The following is a 22,738-nucleotide window of genomic DNA, read 5'->3' on the forward strand; positions in this document are numbered from 1 at the left end:
AGTTTTGAGCCATGCACCCAGATGGGATGTGCTCACCTCTGAGCTCAGCTCTGAGCCTTTCTTCACCTCACCCGGAGCTTTAGCAGGGAGGCTTGTTGCAACCCAAGCCTCTGGGAAGCTGCCACAGCCAGGCATTAAACATGCTGGGTTTTCAGAGAGAACATCAGCAGAGCACATGGGAGAAGTGGCTCCCTGCCATGCAAGAGGTTAATAGACAGATTAGAGAGGGCAGGCGCTGTTTGTGGTGAAAGGAAAAGAGCTCTGCTTTTACAGAGTTCAGCAGCTCCATGAAGCAATAGGGATGTAAATATTTGCCGGAATTAGGGAGGCTGTGTGCAGGAGCCCAGGGAGGAGTGCCCAGGTTGCTCAAGATGTTGTGTGGGGCAGGTGCTGAGAGCTGGACATCATCTGAGAGAGGATGGAGAAGGTTGGAGCAGGACACCCCACACCCAGAAGCACTGCCCAAAACCTCAGGGCAGAAAAAGCCTTTTATGCTGCTCCCTTGATGGCTGTGTTTTCCTCCACAGCCTTTCTTGCTCTCTCTGTCGGCCTGATGGGCTGGCCCACCTCCAAAGACAGCATTACAGAATGCTGGATCGATTGGAGCCTGCAATTTTATTTGCTGTCTTTAAGAGCCTTTGATGGGCACCATAGGCTGTGCCAGTGAGCGCTTTCCTGTGAGAGGAGGGAGAGGAACAAGGTTGCAGACCACCATCTCCTGTAGGGAGATGAGGAACCTGCCACCGGCTTGGAGAAGACACCATGGTGGGGTGGGCAAAGAGAGCCCTCCTGATACAGCAAGGCAGCCGAGAAGAGGCTTGCAGCCCTACCCTTTGTGGTGCCTGGCAGTGGTGGTCACCCGTGTGGTGTCGTGGTCACAGCCCCCTGTGGCACATGGCACTGGCCTCACACTCTGCCATGGAGTTTCCACCCGTCAAGGTGGAAAGTGGGGTAGCTGCCTGACAGCTCCCTCCTGGAACGCCCGTGGCTCTGGGCATCTGGGACTGATGGCTCTCGGGAGAGATGGAAGTTGCAGGAGTGTCTGTGTGAGACAGCTTGTGTCTCACAGAAAGAGAGGGCAAAGGCTGGGGTGAGACAGGCTTCATGCAGCAGCTTCCCTTCAGCTGCACCCGTCCTTGAACGCTGCCTCCGGAGGGCAGAGATGCGAGCATCATTTTGTCTCCCTTTCCCAGTCTCTCCTTCCACCTCTGGCTTGCTAAAAGACACCAGAGGGTAAGAGGTGGAGCACGCTGGACACAGAAGGTTGAGGCTGCTGTTGGGGATCAGCCTTGAAGCAGAGGGTAGGATTTTCACGGCATTCAACTCTGTGGAAATGGGGCATCTTCAAAGGCTGCTGCGGAGTGGGGACGGAAGCGGGATACGGAATGGGCAGCCCTCCCTCCTCCTCTGAGCAAAAGGAACCTGGAGGAGTGAGCCCGCCCCAGCCTCTTCAGCGGAGGAATTAGCACAGGTCACAAAGAGCCAGATGCGGCGTGATACTGGAGACAATGGAGATAAATTATCCTCAGAGGGGCTAATTGTGGTGCATAGCAGTGCAGCATCTCGGGCCGTGCTGGTAGTCCTGCAGGACTCCAGGAATGCTCGAAACAGACCCGTCTACTTCTGCCCGGCTTCCCAGCGACTCCCGGTTACGAGCGGAACAGCTGAGCACAAGCAGCAAGTGGGCGAGTCGCCTACGGTGGCATCCCCACGTCCCCAGCGTCCCCAAGCACTGCCAGCCCCACGCCGGTCTGCCGGTGCCGGGTGGGTGCTGTTAGCCCGCAGTGCCACCACGCGGTCACCGGCACCCAGAGGCTGTCCCCAAACCTCTGCACTCCTCCAGCCCCTCCGGGACACCTCCCGACCCCCCCACTGCACCCTGCAAAGAGCAATGCTCCCTCCGAGCCCCGGGGAGGCTGGGAAGGGGTTAAGGAGCCTGCGGGGAGGAGGAAGAGGATGGGGCTGTAGCAGGGATCAGGCCCTTGTTTCTGGCTTTGCGATTAGCCATTCCGTTTTGATGTGGAGGGTCTGCTTGAATAATTTAACCGGGAGGCTCATTAACCAGGCTCTGGCCTTCGTCTGTCGGCTGAAGGCTGAAATAGCCATTAGGAGGAACACTCGGAGCGGAGCAGCACAGCCTTCCCTCCCGCCAGCCCCCTCCCTTCCCTCTCCCTCTCCTCCTTGCTCCCTGCTCGTTTATCAACTACTTGAACCCTCTAAGCCCTGCCCCAGGGGCGCCGGGGTCGTGCAAACCCTGTGCCTCAGTTTCCCCTCTGTAGACTGTACTAGACTCTGTAGATTCTGTGGACTCCAGGTGCAGCTGGAGCTCATTCCAGCCCCTGAGAAAGCTGTGCCCCCGAGTGTGTCATGCCAGTGACACCCGGGCTGTGGGGCTGAAGAGGCACTGAGGCTGCCAGGCCTGCTTGGTTTGTTTCAAACTGCCTGCTTGGAGAGAGGAGCATGTCCTGGGATATTCCCAGTGGATGGATGGGGATGAGGGCTAACAAAGGAAGGGAAAGAGGGAACACCACAGGATCAGACAGCCTTTCCAAAGGGAATCCTGGTGCACATCCAGCCCAGGGAGTGTATTTTATGGCAAGGCACTGTGCCGGGATGCTGCACTTAACAATCAATGCAAGTGCCTGGGTACCAAGAAGAGTTGACTTCAGTGTCAGATCAGGTAAGATTTTTAGCAACAAGGGCAAAATTTATCAGCCAAAAGGTATCACATGTCATTCTTCGCATACACTGTCCCTCAGCATTTTGCAGAGTTTTCCTTCAACTCTTGCTGTGCTCCTGCAAAAAGCAGAGTCACTGCACAAGTGTCCAGTGAACACTTCACTGGGTCTAAAATCCCCTGCTAAAATCCCCTTCTGCTTCTAACTTCTAGGATCAGCTGACGAGGCCAGAGGAACGCTGCTCCCACTAGGTGCTCTCATCCTGTCTTCTGTTGCCTCTGTGTCTCTTTGCAGGCAGTGCAGCAGAGTCAGGGATGCCAAAAGTCCCCATGCCAAAAACGTCAACACTGTTAGTATTTCTGCAGAGCTGGATTTTCTCTGCTGGTTTCCCATTGTTCCTACTCATCTTGTCAGTGGTCCTTCTTCCTCCCTTGAGTGACCTCTGATCATTTGGCAGATCATCCCTCAATAAGTTTATCACTTCCCAGGGATGTGTCAGAGAAAGCTGTGAGCAGTGTGGATTAATGGGGTCAAGAGAGCAGCACCTCCTCCTCATCAGCAACATCTCTGTCACAGCCTAGAAGACAATTTCCCCTGGTACCTGCAAACCGTCTCTGTCACTCGATCCCTCATTAAAAGCAGTTGAGCTGCCAAGGAGAAGGTGAGCTTTGCACAGCCCAGCCCAAAGCAAGGTGTCATGGAGCACCTCAGCAGAAAACATGGGGCAAAGACCCCCACAATACTTCCAGCAGCTGATAAACAAAGTCCAGACTCCCACTGAAACTCTCCCCTCCCAATCTGGCAGCGGCAAAGGATCATCCCTTTGCTCAGAACTTGATGATTAGCCCACCTCATCAGGTAATTAACCTTTCTCTTTCCCTGGCAGCCCCCCCAAAGGAGCCAGTGCTGATGTGCCGGTCCAACAACTACCCGAAGGGTTTCTACTGCAGCTGGCACCTGCCCACTCCTACATACATCCCCAACACCTTCAACATCTCTGTCATGTAAGTGTCTGGGAAGAAAGGGTGCAACAGGGTGAGTTTCAGTCCCTGCAGCCTGGAGCAGGTCTCAAGTAGTGCCATGAAGTCTTGGGGCAGTGAGTCTGACCTGTGCTGAGCATATGGTATCAGTGTCCCAGAAATGGGGAAGGATTTTCTGGGGACATACAAACTGGATGTTTGAGACCAGCCCTTTGTGCCAAAAATGTTTCAATTTCCCTAGAAGGGACCAGGAAAGCCCCCATCTCCTAGGTCCCCTTTCCATGCTTCCCAAAACCATGCTCTCTGGACCAGTTGTCTGTAGTGGATGTTGTGCCCACTGTTTTTTGGTACACTTGGCATATCCATGCTCTTTTCTAGTGTAAGCTGGTTCTTGTTGGGCAGCAGCAGTGTCTCTCATCTACAACTGGCCATGCCATGGCATCATTCCCTACCCTGAACCCGAGTTCTGGCACAGCCCTTATGCAGGCTGATGCCATGTATTATCTTCTGAGGTTTGTGTCACCATCAGAAAGGAGACCTTGTTCCTCTCATGGGAGGGCCAAACCCAAACTCAGCCCCACAACGGTCCCATTCTTTCCTTGGGGCCAGCATGAGGACATTCACTGAAGCCTCTGTGTAGGCTTGGGAGAAAACCTCATACACAGGAGCCCACACAATTCCCTGGCAGGAGGAAAGCAGCCCTTTGGCTGCAACAAGGGCTGGTGCACGGGGACCATTGTCTTAGTGGGGATGCAGAGCTGCACAATCTGCCGCCTTCCTCCAGCAGCTTGGGTGCATATACAGGTAACAGTTCTTCTCACCTCTGCTTTACAGACACGGCACAAAAGACATGGTCTGTGAGAAGGATGCCACTCCCAAAAACAGGTGTCACATCAGATACCTCCAGCTCTTCTCGACAGTGAAGTACAAGGTGACTCTGACAGTCACGAATGCTCTGGGCAAAAACTTCACCACTCTCACCTTTGACGAGTTCGCCATAGGTAACTTCCACAGCAGCAACTGGCCTGTCCAGGGTGGTGGTGGGGTTGGCTTGCTCTGCAGTGTCATCTGTCGGAAAGATGGGGCAGCGAAGGGACTGGCTCTCCAAGCAGACTGACTATCCATGGAGATGGGGTCTGAGCCACTCTGGCATCCTCCCTGTGCCCCTCACATTCTCAGGGCCCTGCCAGCCCTCCTGAACATCCTAGGGAGCCAGGCAGGATGCCCACAGGCAGCCTCCATGCTGGTCACTTCAGTGGCCTGGTGTTATGCATGGTCCCACCTCCAGTAGTCCAAACTGCCCATGGTTGCTGAGTTCTTCCCTGTTTGAGATGCTGGGGAAGAAGCTGGCATGTATTAGGGCAGAGAGCTGTGAAAATTGTGAGGTCCAAATGGTGTTGCCATTCTTACCCCTCAGAGTGTCCCTAAAGGAGAGGTTTGGTGTTTGTGCTGGAAGCAGACTCATGGGAATTAGGATTGGAAGAGAAATTAAAATGTCCCATCCTCTTCTCTCCATCCTTAATCAGGATAAAGCTCTCCTACAGTCAAATTCCCCCAGACCTTACCTGATATTTTCCTAAAACTCTGTTCCTTCTTTTGCACCTGTTCACTGCCCCATCAGGACAGCAGATGCTGTGCAGCGTGGGACAGAGAGCAGCAGGCCCTCTAGACTGGGGTGTCTGTGTCTTGGGCTGTGCCACAGGGATGCTTCCCAACCATGTCCAGACCCAGGGCAGAGATACTCCCCTGACTGTGAAGGGCGGGCATGAACTGAGCGATCCAGTGCCAAACACAGAAAAGCAGGGAGCTGTTACCACCATCCAAAGCCAGATTACAGGTGGTGCTGTGACATCCTCAAAGAACAGGAAAAATAGGAGAGAATGGAGTTCAGGAATACACTGAAAAACATTTTTCTGGTTGCATGTGGCAATTACTGAACCTGAAAAACAAATAAGCGAGTCATTAAAGTGCAGCCAGTGGGTAGTGTTTTCTGTTGATGTGCTGTGCATCACAGCATGGGGAAGCTGGAAGTGCTGGAGTGCAAGAAAAGGAGCTCCACTGCTATATGAGGTTTTCCCTTTGTACCCCAAATCCTGGAAAATATCAAACAAGGCACCAGTTTTTAATAGAGCAGGGAAATAACTTGGGAGCAGGGAATGTCCTGCTATGTGTCTGCAGCCATGGTCCATACCTCAAGCTTGTGTTCATCAGTGCATTGGGAATGCCGATAACAACGCAGGGAGCTTAGCAGGGAAGTGGTGGCATTTCAGTCATTTGGGTGCCTTTAAATGGAAATTGTTGTGTTTATGGAAGATACACTCCTTAAAAATGAAGGTAACCTCCAGCCTGCATGGCCCAGGACAGCAGTTAAGCAACATTTTCCAAGTTCTTTGCATTCCCTCCTGCAGAAGTTCAGGGCACATTCTTGCAACATCTGTATCCCACCCATGCCCTGCCTAGCTTCCCAAACATCTGGTCCTCCATCCAGCACACAAGAGCAGCTCCCCTGGGGAAGCACACCCAGCTGCAAGCCTCGGGCATCCCAACACCAGTACAAAGCTGGATCGAGCCCAGCAGTTTGAACTTGGCCCAGGTCGGAGCAGAGTCTGTGAGCAGAGGCAAGCACTGCCCCAGGCACCCCTTAGCACAGGTGTACTATTGCTGCCTCTTGCACGAGTGCCTGGAAGGGTGCAGGATGCCTGGACACGTCTCAGCAGTGCTCTGAGAGGTCAGACCACCCAACATCATCTGGCTCCAGGATGGCACTTGGGGAAGGGGTGATTGGCCAATGCCAGTGGGAGAGGCCGTGTCCTGCACCAGCCCGCTCCCATAACCACTTGAGTATCCTGTGGCCTTAAAATCTCCATTTTCTGTACAACTGTGAAATTCTCCTCCTCGGGATTTGGTTTGGGTGCCATGCATCAGCAGCATGGAGTGCTGGAGCAGGCAGTCACAGGCTTGGCAGATCATTACAGCATCTGCTGCAGCTGAATAACAGCCACCTACCCCGAGTGGAACTTCTCCAGATGCCATCCTGGTGTTTAAACAAGCACACTGCATTGCTGTGTTTTGCTAGGCAGTTTTGCCCCAGGTTGCCTGCGGTCCTCACTGAAGCTTCAGTGTCTCTTCCAGCTCTCTTCTCTGCAGCTGCAGTCCAGGAATGTGTCCCAGCAACCCCAGTAGGTTCTCTGGGGATCTTGGCTGGCCCAATGAGCTCTCATCTGGGAGATTTTTCTGGGTTTCCCTTTGCTAGATGAAGGGTGGAAAACCTATAGCTCAGGGCAAAGCCGCTGCTTCGCCTCATTGAGAAAATGCTGAGTGGGAACATTGCAACATCTGCACACATCCTGCTAAAATGAAGAGACAGTGTCAGCCAGGACCTGCGTGATGCTTCTCCTGAAATCCTTGGGCTGTGGTTGTCAGAGCCTGCCTTGTGTTTTCCCTTCAGCCTAGAGGAAAACATCATCCCTTCTGCATGGAGGTTAAAGTACAGCCATGTAGCCCTGATCTCATGCCCTGCTGGGGACAGAGCAACCCAGAGCCAAGGAGGGAGCAGTGCAGGGCAGGCAGCTCTCCCTCCCTGCACCACCTGAGCTGAGAGAAGACCCTCTCCTGGGTCAGACCACCCACCCAGGCTGGGCAAGCACAAAAAGCCCCCTGGGAAGGAGTGACCTCCTTTGGTTTTGCTTTTTCACTCCTTTCTCTGTCCCTGGAGCCCCAGCAGAAAATCCCTTCCCCAAGCCACTCGGAATATGGTCTCTAATTGACTGGAAAATGACTGGTACTTTCTTTTGCTGTCCTGAGCCCATGCTTTGCTGGCAGTCGTGCCGTGCTGGTTATTAACAGCCAGCTGTGAAGGGTCACTCTGCATTGTCATTTTCAGTGATGACTGGAAAAGCTTTTCTGGCCCTCTGGCCCCCATCTCCTATTGGTAGGAGACCCAGACTGCCTTCCTCCTCATCTTGCTCCTGCAAATTGTTTTTATAATTACATCTTGTGCAAAAGAATTTATGTTAATAAAGGTGAGTGTGGAGAGGCCCTGCAGAGCCCTACAGACATCAGGGCCACAGCCCCAGGGAGAAAGAGGTGGAAAAGGAGCTTTAGGGAAGAGGACCTGGAGGCAGAGGAAGATGCCAGGGAGGAGTGAGGTGGGGTGTAAGGAGCTGCCACCTCCTTCATGATGGCTGGAACTGCATGGGAACATTTTTGGCCCACTAAGATAGAACCACACCTTCCTCACTTGTGTTTCAGCCCGAGAGCTGTTTTTTTGCATCCCCCAGGAAAGCCAGGACAGCACCACCATACAGCAACACCGGCATCCTGCCTCAGCACCTTTCTCCTCATATGATCCTGGGGAAAAATATGAGAAGATGCACAGCATTAAAAGGAGGAAGGCAGCCTTGGATGGGGCCTTGCAGGTGTGGATACCTTCCTCTGATGTGCTGCTCATCCCTTGTGTGACCTTGGGAAGGTCATCTGATCCTTCCAACTCCAGCTCTGGGGCGATGAAGATGCAGAGCATCTCCAAGAGGCTGCATGATGCCCCTGTCTGTATGAAATTCAGAGTCTTTGAACACAGGTATACAGTTGCCTAAGCAGAAGGTCAGTTCAATTCATACTACTTAGGGAGGCAGAATTAAATTACCTAGACTGACATTTGGCTAAGACATGGAGTTTAATATCCCTCTGCTCATGGAAAATGCCAGGGGATATTTAATGGCCGCAAGGGATCCATTTTAGTGTTTGTTGGAGAGACAGGATAGGCGATGGGCCGCTCCATGCCACAGGGTCTCAGCTGCCTTTCTGAACCACCAAATTCATTTTGAGACATGTCTGACAACAGCCAGGGGCGATGGATAGCTAAAGACTTGCAGTTAAGGGTGAGTGTGCAGCGTGCAGTTAAGGAGAAGCTGCTTCCTGATGCTCTTCTTGCACTTCAAGCCCTTGCTCAGACACAGCAGCCAAAAACCAAGCAGGAAGAGCTGTGAGTAGCCTCCTGGCCAAGTCCTCTTCCCAGGAATGTCTGATGATGCTCCCTCAGCTCTGCAGGATAATATTACATCTGGTTTTATAGCCGCTTAACCAGTACTCAGCCTAATGCCCATCATCCATTATTATTATTACTATTACTGCTTTTATTACGTTACTGCCTGCAGGCCCTCAGTGAGGACAGGGCTCTATTATGCGGGCTGATGTACAGCCAGACAGCCCCTGCCTCACCATGTGCAGGCTGAATGGAGGCAGACAAAGGCTGGGGAAGGAGGAGCACTCCCTGTCCCTGTCTGCAGGATATAAAGGACTCCTTCAAGGTCACATAGTAATCGAGAAGCTGGAGACAGCCTGTCACCCCTCACTCCTCAGCTGGCCCCTGTGGGACCAGCCCAGGTGTTTCACATGATAAGAACAGCAGGATGAGGTCTGTCCTAAGAGACATAGGTTTGGATCTCTCGGGTCCCCTCTCCTGGCTGTTGTGTCCCCGCTGCCTTGGAAGGACATGGCAGGAACAGTTTAGGCTTTGTGTTTTTGGAGGGCTTGGCCCTGCTCTGCTCCCTAGCCTGGGCAGGAATCCTGTAGATGGAGGGACACATGAAGAGGTACCAGGGACTTTTGGTTTTCCTGTTAACCTGCAGTGCTGTTTGGAGGCTCACAGCAGCTGGGAACATGCACTGGAAGCAGGGCAGCCCTCCTCTGTGCACTGGCAACAGTGTCTAACTCACAGGAGAGGGGCTAGGGGTCACATCCCTGCAAAATGGGCAGGTGACTCCCACCTCAGCATCAGGGCACTTTTTTTTCTGACTTCCTTTAACAGTCAAGGTAGTATTTCTCATTGCTGCCCAAGCACATTTGCCGTGCCCACCTGAATTTAATCATGCCTTCAGGCTGGCATACTAAAAACCAAGGCCAGGCCCCCTGCATTACCCCAGGGAGTATCCATTGCATCCATCCCTAGCCCAGCATTTTCCTTCCCACTTCCCCACTGCAGAGCTGCAGCTCACAATCATCTGCATTCGTTCAGCCAAACAGACTTTTGTTTTGCAAACCCATTCTGCCGAGCCAACACTGGATTTATACTTTTCCGTATACGTTTGGACTCCAAGTCCCTGTCGATGGAAGCTGATGTCCAGCCCCAGCCCTGGGATTCAAAGGGAGCGGAGGAATTGCAGAGCCATCTGGAGTAGCTCAGCACAGCACAGCCCCAGCAAAGCGCTCCTGCTGCCGAGGATAAAGCTGTAAATGGAAAATTGTGCCCCGTCCTGCCACAGAGAGGAGTCCATGGCATTTGGGAGGTGGCACTAGGCACCCATGGTCAGGCTCACCAGCTGACCAGCCACTGCCAGAGCCTATGGAAGCGTCCTCTGAGCATGAAGTGACATTGGGAAAGAGGAAGCTCTCAGCCCTCCTCGCACCCACTGTGGCAGAGGAAAGGTGGTGAAAGCCAGGGTGGTGGTGAAGATGATGGCGATAAAGGACTGCAGCAGGGTGTGTGCCATGGTGCTCAGCAAGAGGAGGCTGGGGAGAGAGAGGTAGTGGTGGGCTATGTCAAGGGGAAACGGGCCCCACCAAGGTAGTTGGGCTGTGGCTTCATTTCAGTAACCTCTCTGCCTCACCTGCAGACAAGAAAGTGTTCTCAAAGCATCACAGGCTGGTTTCTCCTGAGAGGAGCAAACGCTGGCAGTGCAGGACAGTTGCTGCAATGCCACCATCATTCTGGAGCAGGAGTGGCAGCAGGCAGCTCACATGTGACTCCTCTTGCAGCAGACTGGCCACATATCAGCACCCGATCCCATCTGAGAGAGGGAAAGATGCCCTTCACACACAGGGCAGGGCTGCGGGCAGGCTCAGGTGGTGAGGGAGCAGCTCACTCACCACCACCTCCCTCCTCTCCCAGGGTAAGCAAAGCCCCTGTGAGGGCATTACGTCCCATCCACAGCTCGTGACCCCTGAAGTCAGCACGGAGAAGACCCCTGACTGCAGGACAGGAGCTCTGCCAGGCAGAAGGGGTCTCCCCACAGCTCCACCATCCCTCCTCCATCCTTGGAAGGGGAGTTTGATGCTGACATCTTGACAGGCTTCTACTCAAGGCGGTCAGAGCCTGGGGACCATTGATCAATCCAGAAATTTTCAGGTCAGGAGGGATCCACTTCTCTGCATGTGGACTTGGAAGGGGGCTAAGCGCCTTCCCAGGACATGAAGACTCATGTGCATTGTTATTCTTGGAGTGCCCAGAGAGCCCTCATCTATCTCTGGCACAGCTGTGTGCCTAGCTCCGTGTGTCCAGTTCCTTCCTGACCATGATTAAAGGATAAGCATGGGTGTACACAATTTTTTTTAGCTTTGCTATTGCAATTGGGAGTTTGAGCTGTCAGGATTTGATCAAACCCTTGGCAAAGAGCAATGACTGCTCTGCAACAGGCAGCGACACTCATCACAGCCTGTCTGTGATGAGCTTCCGGCACTCTGGAAGTAGCTGCAACATCAAAGCACGTTGCATAGCTCACAGCCAGTTAATATTCACCTGAAATACATGTCAGGTAGCAAGAATATATCCCCATATCCCAAAAGCAGAGCAGGGCAGTGAGAGAGAGAGCTGGGGTGGAAGGTGACCAGGGCAATCCTTCCCCTTTAGTAAACATGATGTGCCAATGCTTTGAATCCTCAAAACCCCAGCCTTAAACCCAAGGGCCAAACTCTGCCACATTATTGTAAGGTAAATAGGCTTGAATGTGTGTCAGACTCACAGAAATCAGCAGTTGCAAGGGAAATGCAAGATACTGGCTTGGTGGGCTCCCCATCCTGATCCAATTAGCCCTGTGTAGGAGAGGTGCTCTCTGCCCTAGCCCAGTTGTTTCCTTGTTTCCAGGGCTGTCACCTCCTTAGTGGTGGTATTTTGAGCCAGGGCAGCAATACCACTAACCTGTACAACAAAAGGTGATTTACATCTGCTTAGTTTGGGGAAAGGATGCATGTTGACTGCTCCTCTTGGAAAGCACAGGGTGCGAAGCCCAGCCAGCGTTGCCAAGGGGTATAGAGGAAGTATGCCACATGCAAAGCTTTGGCAGCCACCCTCTTTTCTTCTCTTCCAGTAAAGCCAGACCCTCCGGAGAGTGTGGTGGCCAAACCCGTGCCCAATAACCCTCGAAGATTGGAGGTGTCATGGCAAAACCCCTCATCATGGCCTGACCCTGATTCTTTCCCACTGAAGTTCTTCCTGCGTTATCGGCCTCTCATCCTGGACCAGTGGCAACATGTGAGTGATGCTGCACTGCCTGGGATGCGAGGGAGAGGGGCAAGCTCGTGACTGGGAACAAGCTGCATTATAAAAAAGTGTTTTTTACTGCCCAGGCAACCTGGACCCTGTTCCTCTCCTTCTCTTTCTTGTTGCTTTTCCTCTCCATCTTTCTTGTAGCTCACACTCTGCCTACAAATGGCTCTGCAGCCTCTTCCTGCTCCGCATTTTCATCCGTGGCCCCTATCTACTTTCCATACATATGTTCTATATAAAACTTGCCAACGAGATGTAAAAGGCATTTAAAGTATAAATGTCACCACATTTAAATGTGCCTCTGCCACATTTAGATTTTGAACTGGAGATAAAATACCGCTCACCATAACTCAGAGCAGAGTCACCGAGCAATTGCTGCGATGTTATCGTATTTCTTACTTTTATTTTGTGTTTCTTTAAAAAAAAAAATAGTCAGTGAAATCCTTGGCAGCCTGGAGGACAGATTTCATTTGTTACTGCAGGAAGATAACAAACAGACTCTTTCCGGTTTTTTTTGTTTTTTTTTTTTACATCTGTGTGCTGCTTGTATGCTTGAGTTGTGTAGGAAAGCATTCTGTGGCTGGACAGGAGGTGCTGCTACTCTGGCATAGCTCATCCAGCATCCCTTCTGTATCCAGGCTGGTCCAGTTGAAAGCCACTTAGGTGCTTTGCTTGATAAAGGATTTTGATAAAAAAACACAAAATCAAATAAGAGGCAGCACTGGGTCCCTGGGCACCTGCATCAAAGAGCCAAGTGGGATTTTCCTCCAGCCAGCACTTCCTGGGGAGAGAAATGTGGGAGAGTAGATGAGGGGCTTTGCTCATGGCTCTGCAAGGTGTCTTGGTGACTTTTTGCATTTGCTTGGATTTTTTGATGAGGCAGCACTACAGGTTGTGTTTCAGATTGTAGCATTTGCTGATGGCTCTGAAAATCAGAGCATTTTCCTGCTTGCTTCTTTGACCTTTTCTTCCTTCTTAGTAGTGGAAGAGCATCTGTGGAGCATCCAGAGGGGTTAGAAAGCATAGGTGGAGTTTGGGTATTAGTTTTCTGTAGGTTTATTTTTTTTATCTGGGGAAGAAATGCTCAGAATGTAGAAGCTGTGTAAAAAGGGGAAGATCAGTGGGAATGCCAAACACAACTTCTTTTTTTTTTTCCCAAGGTGTGCAGTTGTTGTGGGAAAAGCTGATGTTTTTACCCTGCCACAGCCTGATCCAGCCAAATATCCTGGTTTGCACCCAAAAACTGTGAGGTAGCCACTGAGCTACCTCAACACCCTTGGGGTGACATGTCCCTCCATCACTGGATGTGGGGCACCATAATTGCAGAGTGAAGCCATGCCAGTCCCCTCTGGCAGAGCCCTGAGGGGATGGTGTGGCCTCCCCATCAGTGCCCTCAGGCAGGCAGTGATGGTGGGAAATACACAGAGGTGCTGGTGACACTGGCGGCAGGGCTACCCTCGTTGGAAAAGGCAGCTCTTGGACAGTAAAACTTAACTTCTTCTATATAAAAATACCCTGAGGTGCAGAGAGAGCTCAAGATACCAGCTCTCCTGGTAGGTACAAGGATGGCTGGAAATGGTTCATCTCCCAGCATTTTGGGAAGGCACAGCAGTCTTGGGTACTGCTTTTAATCAATATCCCTTTGCAAGAGACATGTTCCTCATCACTGACTGTTGAAGAAGAGTGTTTGGGGAATAATTTGTTCCATGAGCAAGTGCAAGCATTCAGTAAGTGAGGTGCCAGCCTTGTTTCCTGACTCCCTGCCCTGCTGGCTGGGTAATGAAAAATCAGATTTGTGGATGATTTGAGGAAAACTGCCACTATTCATCAGATGAATTATTTGTGAAGCCTAATTCAATCGTTTCCCAAACACCAGAGAAAGGCAGTGCTGCAGCAGCTGGAGCTGCTCTGACCTCAGACCCCATTGGTGCATTCAACCTGCTTAGCCCAGCTGAGCACCCTGCCAATGCAGGTGTTTGTACCTAAAATTACCCCCACCAATGTCAGCATGCTTGGAGCATGCCCAAGCCTCCCTGCATTCTTTGTTTGACTTATTACTTGTTGTCGTTTTGGAGGGTGTACCTGTTCCCCCCAGTCGAGCCGGAAAAGGGAAAGACACGGTTTGGTAGGTCCAAGTCTAGCTCATTCATCCCTCTTGTCCTGCAGTGGTGGTGTTGGGTCTCAGCTCAAAGGGACAAGTGCCCTGGGAAATGATGAGAGGTCACACGTGCCATACTTGCATGGGGGTGTCTTAATTCTCATGGAGGTGCAGTTCTTTTGTCACGAGCTGCCCCCCATTTTGCCTCTTGCTGTCCCCACCAGCTGTTGGCACAGAGAAGCCCTTGCTTTACTGCCCATACAACCTGCACGCTAACAATGCGGCAGATTGGAGCTCAGTAGGGAGAGGAGAAGTCCCTGCCAGCAGTCAGGAGGAGTTGGGTAACCTCATGTTCTGGCATGTCCCTGTGTGCTCAAGATCCACAGGCTGAGCCCTATCCCTGCCTCCTCATGGCAACCCACCTCTGCACCAGCCATGGGTTTTAAGCATGTACTTGGCAGCCCTGTGGGAAGCCCAGCATCCCTGCAGGAGAAAACCCACAAAGGAGTATCAGAGGATGCCCAGAGACAGAATATCCATGCAGGCCCTGCTCACACGTGGTGTTTCTTGGCAGGAGAAGCAGCTCCTCTTTCACCTCTCCACCTCACGTTATCTTTGCAGGGTCTGATTTATGCACAGCACCTCGGCAGGCAGAACCGAATGAGCACTAATAGGATCAGATGGATGTCGAGCTGTCGAATACCATAGGGCCTGATTCAATCAGCATCTGCTTTCTTCCAGGCTCTTCCTTTCAGGATTTTAATAATGCCGGGGCTTGGCACCAGAAGATGAAGCCATCCGTGGTGGGCGCAGTGGATCTTATCAAGACTGTGCCACTGTGTGAGCTGGCCATAAGTGCAGTTTCCCCCCCACCAGAGAAAGTCCAGTGATGCCTGGCCCAAGCACCCTACACCATGAAGCAGTCTCTGGGGAGAACACCTCATCCCCTTCCCAGTGCTTTGCAAATTGGGTTTGAGCCCCAGCGTGTCATTTGCAATCCCTTTCCCCTGCTCAGCAGCACCTTTCCATGCAGACCACTTAGCAGCTCTCATGTTGCAGTTTGCTCTGGGAATTACGGTGGTGTGCTCTGGGAATTATTATTGTGGACGGATGATGATGATGCATTTCCACATGGGCATGCAGTGAAGCATGTGCCAGACTGTGCCACCTCACAGCAGCTCCCTTGAACCTGGGCACAAGCACTTCACAGCTGTTGAGGATGCAGCTGTGTCACATCATGTCACATCATGTGGCCAAAAACTCCCCTTCACCCCACTAGCACTCAGCTCACTCTGAAACTCAAGCAACTTTAAATTCACACTCCTCCCTTTCTGGAAGAGCGGCTGGTGGTTTCTCTGCTGCCAGAAGAGATGGATATTTGTAGCCTAAACAGGTTTTTTATTCTCTCCTTTTGGCAAAATCTCCCCTTCTGTCTCCTAAATATAAAACATTAAATGTTTAGGGTATCCTTTATTTTTCTCCCGCTTTTAAGTTTGTAATTCAAGCCAGATTAGCGTGGTTTCCTCTTCTGTTTTATAGCCCCATCCTGGCCCCAAGCGAGCTCTCCTAATGCTCTCAGATGTTCCTCTAATGGCTTACCTAGGCTGGAACTGATACCCTTTCCTAATGGATTGCTAATAGCCTGTTTCTGGTTTTACAGGCTCCTTCAGTTAACTCGCAACAGCAGCGATTGCCGCACTCACACATGCGATCTCCCTGCGAGCACATCTGCACGCTCTACGTGCAGGCGAGTGGCCAGACACCATCCTGAGCATCTCTGGGGAGCCATGGGCAGGCCTCGCACCAAATTTGCTCCCCTCCCATGGCATTTTCGGGAGCCAGATCCCCCCTTTTTGCAGTTTTTGGAGGGAGATCACGTGCACTGAGCACTTGCCGGCTCGATGCACATCCCAGGAATGTGGCAAGGCTCAAGAAGGTATTTCTTATGCAGCGTCAGAGCTGGTGGCCAGACCGAGGGAGGATTTCCTACTGTGGGTTGCCAGCAATTTGCAGATGCCGTCGTGAAGTCTAATTGAACCCCTTGGCCGCGCTGACAACATGAAATGTTAACGAACCGTGAGGCGGGCTGCGCCTCAGATCTTGAGATTTGCTGTAAAAGGTCATGAGATATTTAAAGCTAATAATGTGGTTGGGTTCTCTCCTTCCTCTTCTGCGTTGGAAGCATTAGGGCCATATTCGTGAGTATTTGCAAAGCCTGGAAGTGTCCTTCTCTGGAAGTGCAAGGAGAAGAGCTCCCACCATCACAAGATTTTAGGAGCTGGGGCAAAAAAAAAACCCCACGCAGACATCTGTGCCTGCTCTGATCCAGGCAAATGATAGGATTTTGGGGACAGGAATGGAAAGTTTGTAGGTATTGCCAAATACTTAGTGTTGGGTTTGTTGGTGCAAGGATGGCATTGTCCTCTGCACTGACCTCCCTCATCCGTATTGGAAGTGGCTGCTGTCTCTGGGGGCAAAGCAACATTTTTTGGTCAGAGAGGTGTACCTCACATGCTGCCTCTGGAAGTTCCTGTCTTGGAGCAGCCTGAAATAGCCTGAAAGTGTGAACTAATGCGTATATCCTGTCTGTGATGGGCAAGGAGAGAGATGGAGCAAGCTGGGTGGGAAGGCAATTAGTGCCAGTGCCCGCCACAGCAGCATCCTCGCCTGCACGGTGGCAATGTCACTTTGCAGCAGGAGTGCCTCTTTGTGCCCATTTGCATCCCCCTGTGCCTCTGCAGCTTTGCCTGCACTCCCCCTCTTTGCACGGCAGGGAGGTCACCCTGAGCAAGCTGGGTTACAACTTCATGCCTGGTAGCTTTTATTGCAGCATTTCTCTCCCTTCCCCTCCTGGCTGCAAAGTCAGTGATTAAAGAAGAAGGGGGGAAAATCCAAAGAATTAATAGGTGGGAGCAAAATATCGAGGCTGAAGTAGAGTCACTCACAGCTCACTGTGGGGCAGGCAGGGCTGGAGCAGAGAGTTTCTCAGAGGAGGGTGAGGGTGGGAAATGCCCAGAAATCACCTTTTCTGGGAGAGAGCAGGTTCAGGACTCTTGTCTGGCATTGCCTGGGTGCACTCAGCCACCTTGGAAACCACCGGTGACCTAGAATTACTGAGCACCTGGCAGCTGTAAAGGTGCCACAGAGCAGCAGAGTCCACAGAGCATGCCACTGATGCGTGCATGTCTTCACCTGCATGCTTACACACCTACAAGGAGGTGAAAAGGTGCTGGCAAGCCTGATTTTCCCTGCCCACATGCAGACCACACCGGGCAGGTGTCTGTGTTCTGCTGTGCCCATGCACAAACTGCTTTCACCCCCAGCCCACTGCATCAGCATGGTGAAGGCATCTGCAGGCAGCATATGCCAGTGCTGACCGGGTTAGAGTTGTTGTTGCTGAGTGCTCTCAGCATCCCTGATCCCATCTTCCCCATAGCCACAAGCAAAAGCAACCTCTGACAGTTGTCACTTGACAGACGGGGGCCAGCATGTCTGGAGTCACTGCAAAGCTCATGGAAGCCCAGTGGCAGGATCTGGCCCTTGCTGTGGGGAAAATTGGCTGTGAAGTAGAGCCCACTGGGGTGTCCCATCCCTATCCCAGTTCCAATTTCCTCCATCATCCAGTATAACTCGAGTAGCACCCAGAGGAGGAGCCTGCAAGGGTGCCAGATGTTTGGCAGAGCCAGGTTGTGCTCTTAGAAGGGGTTTCTTTCCATGTGCTCTGTGGGTAGCAAAGGCTGTGTGAGGGCATCAGCTTCACCTTACAATAACCAGAGAGAGTGCTCCTTTTATTCTGGGGAAGGCAGGCTATCTGGGCTTGGTACAGCACCTGGGACAGTGTCACACACTTGTCACACACAGAGTGCATCCCTGCCTTGGGACAGAGGGATGCCAGTGGAGCACCCCTGTCCCACTCTAGGAGCTGCACTGGAAAGCAGGTGGTGTCAAGGAATGGAAATCAGAGCCACAGCCACCACAGGGGAGCCAGCAAACACGTTTTCAAGTGGGGTGCAGAAAAGGACGCATCTGATCCTGCCTTATCCCCCTGCACCTCCTTTCAACACACACCAGCCCCCAGCCCAGCTGTCAGGGAAGAGAAGGGTGGGGTTTTCTTCCCTGCCCCCCTGCACCATCCCCTTCCAAAGGCCATGTGGGCTTCCAACCTGCCCATGCATCCTGTTCACAAGCAATTGATACCTGCTCACCCTGGACTAGGAGCAGGGACTGGATGAGAACAAAGCACAGTGACCTTTTTTACTGCCAGGGCACCCTGGCAGGGTGGGCTGGGGGCCGTGGGAGCAGGATGAGGGGACCTCGGAGTGGATAGTGGCTTCCTTAACTCCTGCTGTGCCGAGCACTTCGAGGCAGGGACACCAGTCTGCAGGCAGGACTGGAAGGAAGACATGCATGGGTGTTGGGCATGGCTGCTGTGGATGTCCCCAGGCCTCCAGCACATGTGTAGGGGGACCAGCATGGAGAGGGAGAAAGCCAAGTGGCAGGCAGTCCTCCCCTCAGCCTGCCCTAAGTGTCTGCCTCTGTTTCATTGATGTGGCACTGACCCATGTGCTCATCCTGGTCCTTGGGACTGTGAGTGGGCACTCAGCAGCTCCAAAATATTTCCAAACAGGACAAACAGGAATATGGGGGTATGTGACCATGGCAGGGAATGGGATCCCAGCCCATGTTATCCCATTATCCTCAGCAAGTTGTCATCTGAATTACTGGGTTCAAGGGGTTTTTGTCATTTCTCGTTTCTCTCTTCTTTCTTTCTCTTTTTCTTCTTCTCTCTCTCTTTTTTTTTTTTTTTTTTTTCTATGCTAATAGCTCTGCATTGCACTGTCTACTGATCCCTCATTAATCTGGGCAGCACTTCACAGCCAGTCAGAGTGACTTTTGGCAGGTGCACAAAGGCAGGCAGCGACACACAAACCCCCACCCTGGCAAAAAAATTACTATGCACAGCCTTCCTCCAACTTTTGTCTCTGTGTAGTGAGGACATGGATTAAGGAATTTCTTCCTCTGCCTTTGATGCTGTGTGTCCACCTGTCTCCCCACAGGCTCCTCAGTGTGTCTTCCCCCAGTTCTGTCTCTCCCTCTCTGTGTCCAGTTGGATCCAATCCCTGTGTGCTTTCCCATTTGTTGTGGCATTTCTGTGTTGGGTCATGGGCACCTACCCAGTGGCTTCCTCCCCACCATGACAAATGCTGGATGTGTCCCTGGCTGTCCAGCTCAGAAGTTCTGCATCCAGAGGTTGTATGTGTGGGGAGAGATGGATGATATCACCTGCGCTCTCTCTCTTTCATTGCTGTGTAAAGCAGAGCTTAGGGCAGCATCCTCTCAGGTCCTACAAGGAAAGTCCTCCAGTCTGAGTCCTGGGGGGACACTCCCCCTGCCCAGACAAGGCACAGATTCAACCCCATTGTGCCTGTGACACCCCAGCTACAAACACTCAGCTGCTCGTTGTCTTGGTTGTGGGTGGGAAGAGGTAGGTATTGCTCCCAAAGGAAAGCTGGGAGGGATCTTGGGATGGAGAAAATGCTCCTGATGGGAAAGTAGCCTGGCCAGGTCATCAGGACCTTAGCCTGCAGCCTGCTTGGTGCAGGTCCCAGGGAGGAGCCAGGGGGTTCAGAGCATGCTGGAAGTCTTGGACAGAGTCATACACCAGCTGGATAAGCTCAGCTTATCTTGTATTTTAGCTCTTATTTTAGCTCTTTCAGAGCCCTGTCCTGATTCTCCAATTCTAAACCAAACCTCAGCCAGCACAGAGCAAGTCAAGTCAGCAGAGAGTTGGCAGCTCACCCCATGGGGTTTCATTTCACTTAATTATCATTACAATTTAATTTAACTTGACTCCCTTGGCATTGCCATCCACATTGGTGGACACCACCAAAGCATTCCCAAGGTCTGGGTGGCAGAGAGAGTCTCACTGTGCCACTAGACCTCAGGGAGGTGCCCTGCCCAGCAGACCAGATAATTCACAACCCGGTGGGTCTCCTGCCTACCCAGCCCGAGGGGCCTGGGCTCCCAGTGGCTGAGGGGGAGACCAGTGCATCCAGATGTGCTCTACATGTGGGGCTCAGGTCAGGTGACAGGAGCAGCTTGGGAGTGCAGTGCCCAGGGCTCTGATGTTCTGGGCAGAAGGCTGGATGCAGCCCTGGAAGTGGGAACAGGGAAGGAAAGGCTTTTGCGTGGAGCAAGAAAGCAAAAATGCCCCTCCTCCTGTTAGGTGACAGTAAAAGCCTGGAGGGGGTGGCAGCTTTCATGCCAAAGGAATGACATCTGTGTGCACAGAAGGGACTGGAAAAGGGCTGGTTCTTTCTCAAGGTGGGTTCCTGCTTTTAAGGTACTTCTGCAAGCCACAGGGTGATGGCACTGACCATCTGGTATGCCCACCATCCCTTGTGTGTGTAGAGCCACACTGCCAGGGCAGCCTCATCCCACAGATGCATTGGCCCAGGTACCTCCTGGGAACCCCTTCCTTTCTTCCTTCCTTCCTTCCTTCCTTCCTTCCTTCCTTCCTTCCTTCCTTCCTTCCTTCCTTCCTTCCTTCCTTCCTTCCTTCCTTCCTTCCTTCCTTCCTTCCTTCCTTCCTTCCTTCCTTCCTTCCTTCCTTCCTTCCTTCCTTCCTTCCTTCCTTCCTTCCTTCCTTCCTTCCTTCCTTCCTTCCTTCCTTCCTTCCTTCCTTCCTTCCTTCCTTCCTTCCTTCCTTCCTTCCTTCCTTCCTTCCTTCCTTCCTTCCTTCCTTCCTTCCTTCCTTCCTTCCGCCCTTCCGCCCTTCCTTCCTTCCTTCCTTCCGCCCTTCCGCCCTTCCTTCCGCCCTTCCTTCCGCCCTTCCGCCCTTCCTTCCGCCCTTCCTTCCGCCCTTCCGCCCTTCCTTCCGCCCTTCCTTCCGCCCTTCCTTCTGCCCTTCCGCCCTTCCTTCCCTCCTTCCCTCCTTCCCTCCTTTCCTCCTTCCCTCCTTCCCTCCATCCTTCCATCCTTCTGCCTGTTTGGATCTCCCTCCTGTCACTGAGCTGTCGGTGCTCCCCAGGACAGTGTGATTCTGTGCCTGACCTTCTCCCGGGTAGCTGGGGAGATGTGGAGGACCTCACACGTGTAGCGCCATGAAGCTGCCCCCACCCATGATGTGATGCTTGTTCTGCTCGAGCCCCTGACTGGGCACTGGTGCTCGCAGAGGGGCTGTGTCAGTCCCACACCACTCCTCACCCTGCAGCATCTTTATTAGAAATGTGCTGGGCACGGTGTCCTGTGTGGCCCCCACTCCATGCACAGCAGTGCGGGGATTCTCAAATGGACAGCATGTTGATCCTCAGTCTCAGAGATGGGTGGGGTATCCCACTTAGCCTCTGCCAGATACTCCTGCCCTGCTCACTCGGCTGCTAAGCCCTCCCTCTCTGTCAGCCACGCGTTTGGTTACCGGGGTCCGTGCCATCAGGGTGCGTTCCTGCTGAGCACCTGCCCGGAGCCAAGCTCCAAATGGATCAGAGATCCCCTGGAGGGTTAAATGGGGTTACATCACAGCGCTTTGCAGCACAAAGGACGGCAGGGTCTTCTGTGCCTCCGACAGCAGTGACATGGGTTGGTGGGAACGGTTTCTAGGAAAGACGTCTGGACACAACTTGACACTTGTCCAAGGGCCCAGCTGGAGGTATGCAAGCCAAAACAACGGGATGCCAGCAGGCTGGCCAGAGGTGTTGCTGGTGGGGACACATCCTCCCAGCACTGGCAGTGGTGCCCTGAAAGCGAGTACGTGTCCGAGGGAACCTGTGCACACATCTGCTAGTTTGTGGTGACCTCTAGAGGAAGCTGCTCCACTCTGATGCCGTGAGTTTGGGAGTGGATCCAGCTCTCCAGACTTTAAGTGTAGCTGCAGCTGGAGCATCTCCCTCCCCCTCCATCCCTGTCCTGGGCTTGTGCCTCTGCCCACAATGCCTCAGTGTTCCCAAAGGTGCTGCGAAGGTCTTGTTAATATCTTTTAGCCGAGCTAAATACACTGATTGCCTTACACCTCGCAGGGGCTCCTCTGACCACCCTCCTCTCCCCACTGCTGCCCTCAGGTCGAGCTGTCAGACGGGACATCGCACACCATCACAGACGCCTACGCTGGCAAGGAATACATCATCCAGGTGGCAGCCAAAGACAACGACATCGGCACGTGGAGTGACTGGAGTGTGGCTGTTCATGCCACCCCCTGGACAGAGGAGCCCAAGCATCTCACCACGGAGGCCCAGATCACAGGTAAGAACCTCCTCCCAGTACAAACAGGCTTCATTCAGGAGGAGCTGAGGACTCCAGGCTGAGGGATCTCCTCTTCGGTTCCATGCAAGTTTTGTCCACAGCCAAGTATAGCCCCCAAAAACCCGTGGAGCTGCAGCCCTTCAAACTGCACTTTCCCCCACCCATGGCCCAGTGAGCAGGTGCAACCCTGACCTGAAGAATACTGACTCAGCTCACCTGGGTTCAGCATCCTTCTCACCAGGATACTTGGGGCAGGACAATGAGGCTGGCCACTGTATTGTTATTGTTATTGTTGTTGTTGTGGTTGTGGTTGTTGTTCCCTGGAGTGCTGTCCTCTTCCAGCCTTCCCTCCCCTCCCAAGTCCTACCACCTCCACATCTCTGATGGCTCACAATGGCTCAAATGGATGCCAATTCAAAATAAAAGCCACCAGGTTAACATGTGTCTGTTTCTAGGAAAGAGCTGGGACTGTGTCCAAATG

The 22,738-nt window shown here is 52.6% G+C and overlaps 1 protein-coding gene across 9 annotated transcripts in view; it reads left to right on the plus strand.

Annotated features, from left to right (window-relative positions):
- CNTFR (ciliary neurotrophic factor receptor) overlaps positions 1–22,738 on the plus strand; it is a 204,346-nt gene that overhangs the window by 178,400 nt on the left and 3,208 nt on the right. For all 9 annotated transcript variants that reach the window (XM_063423256.1, XM_063423258.1, XM_063423260.1 and 6 more), the window contains 4 exons: positions 3,565–3,682; positions 4,493–4,659; positions 11,743–11,906; positions 22,077–22,257. In XM_063423256.1, the coding sequence (XP_063279326.1) occupies positions 3,565–3,682; positions 4,493–4,659; positions 11,743–11,906; positions 22,077–22,257 (630 nt within the window). The remainder of the gene's footprint in view (positions 1–3,564; positions 3,683–4,492; positions 4,660–11,742; positions 11,907–22,076; positions 22,258–22,738) is intronic.

This window comes from Prinia subflava, chromosome Z (genome assembly GCF_021018805.1).
Source record: "Prinia subflava isolate CZ2003 ecotype Zambia chromosome Z, Cam_Psub_1.2, whole genome shotgun sequence".
Lineage (NCBI taxonomy): Eukaryota > Metazoa > Chordata > Aves > Passeriformes > Cisticolidae > Prinia > Prinia subflava.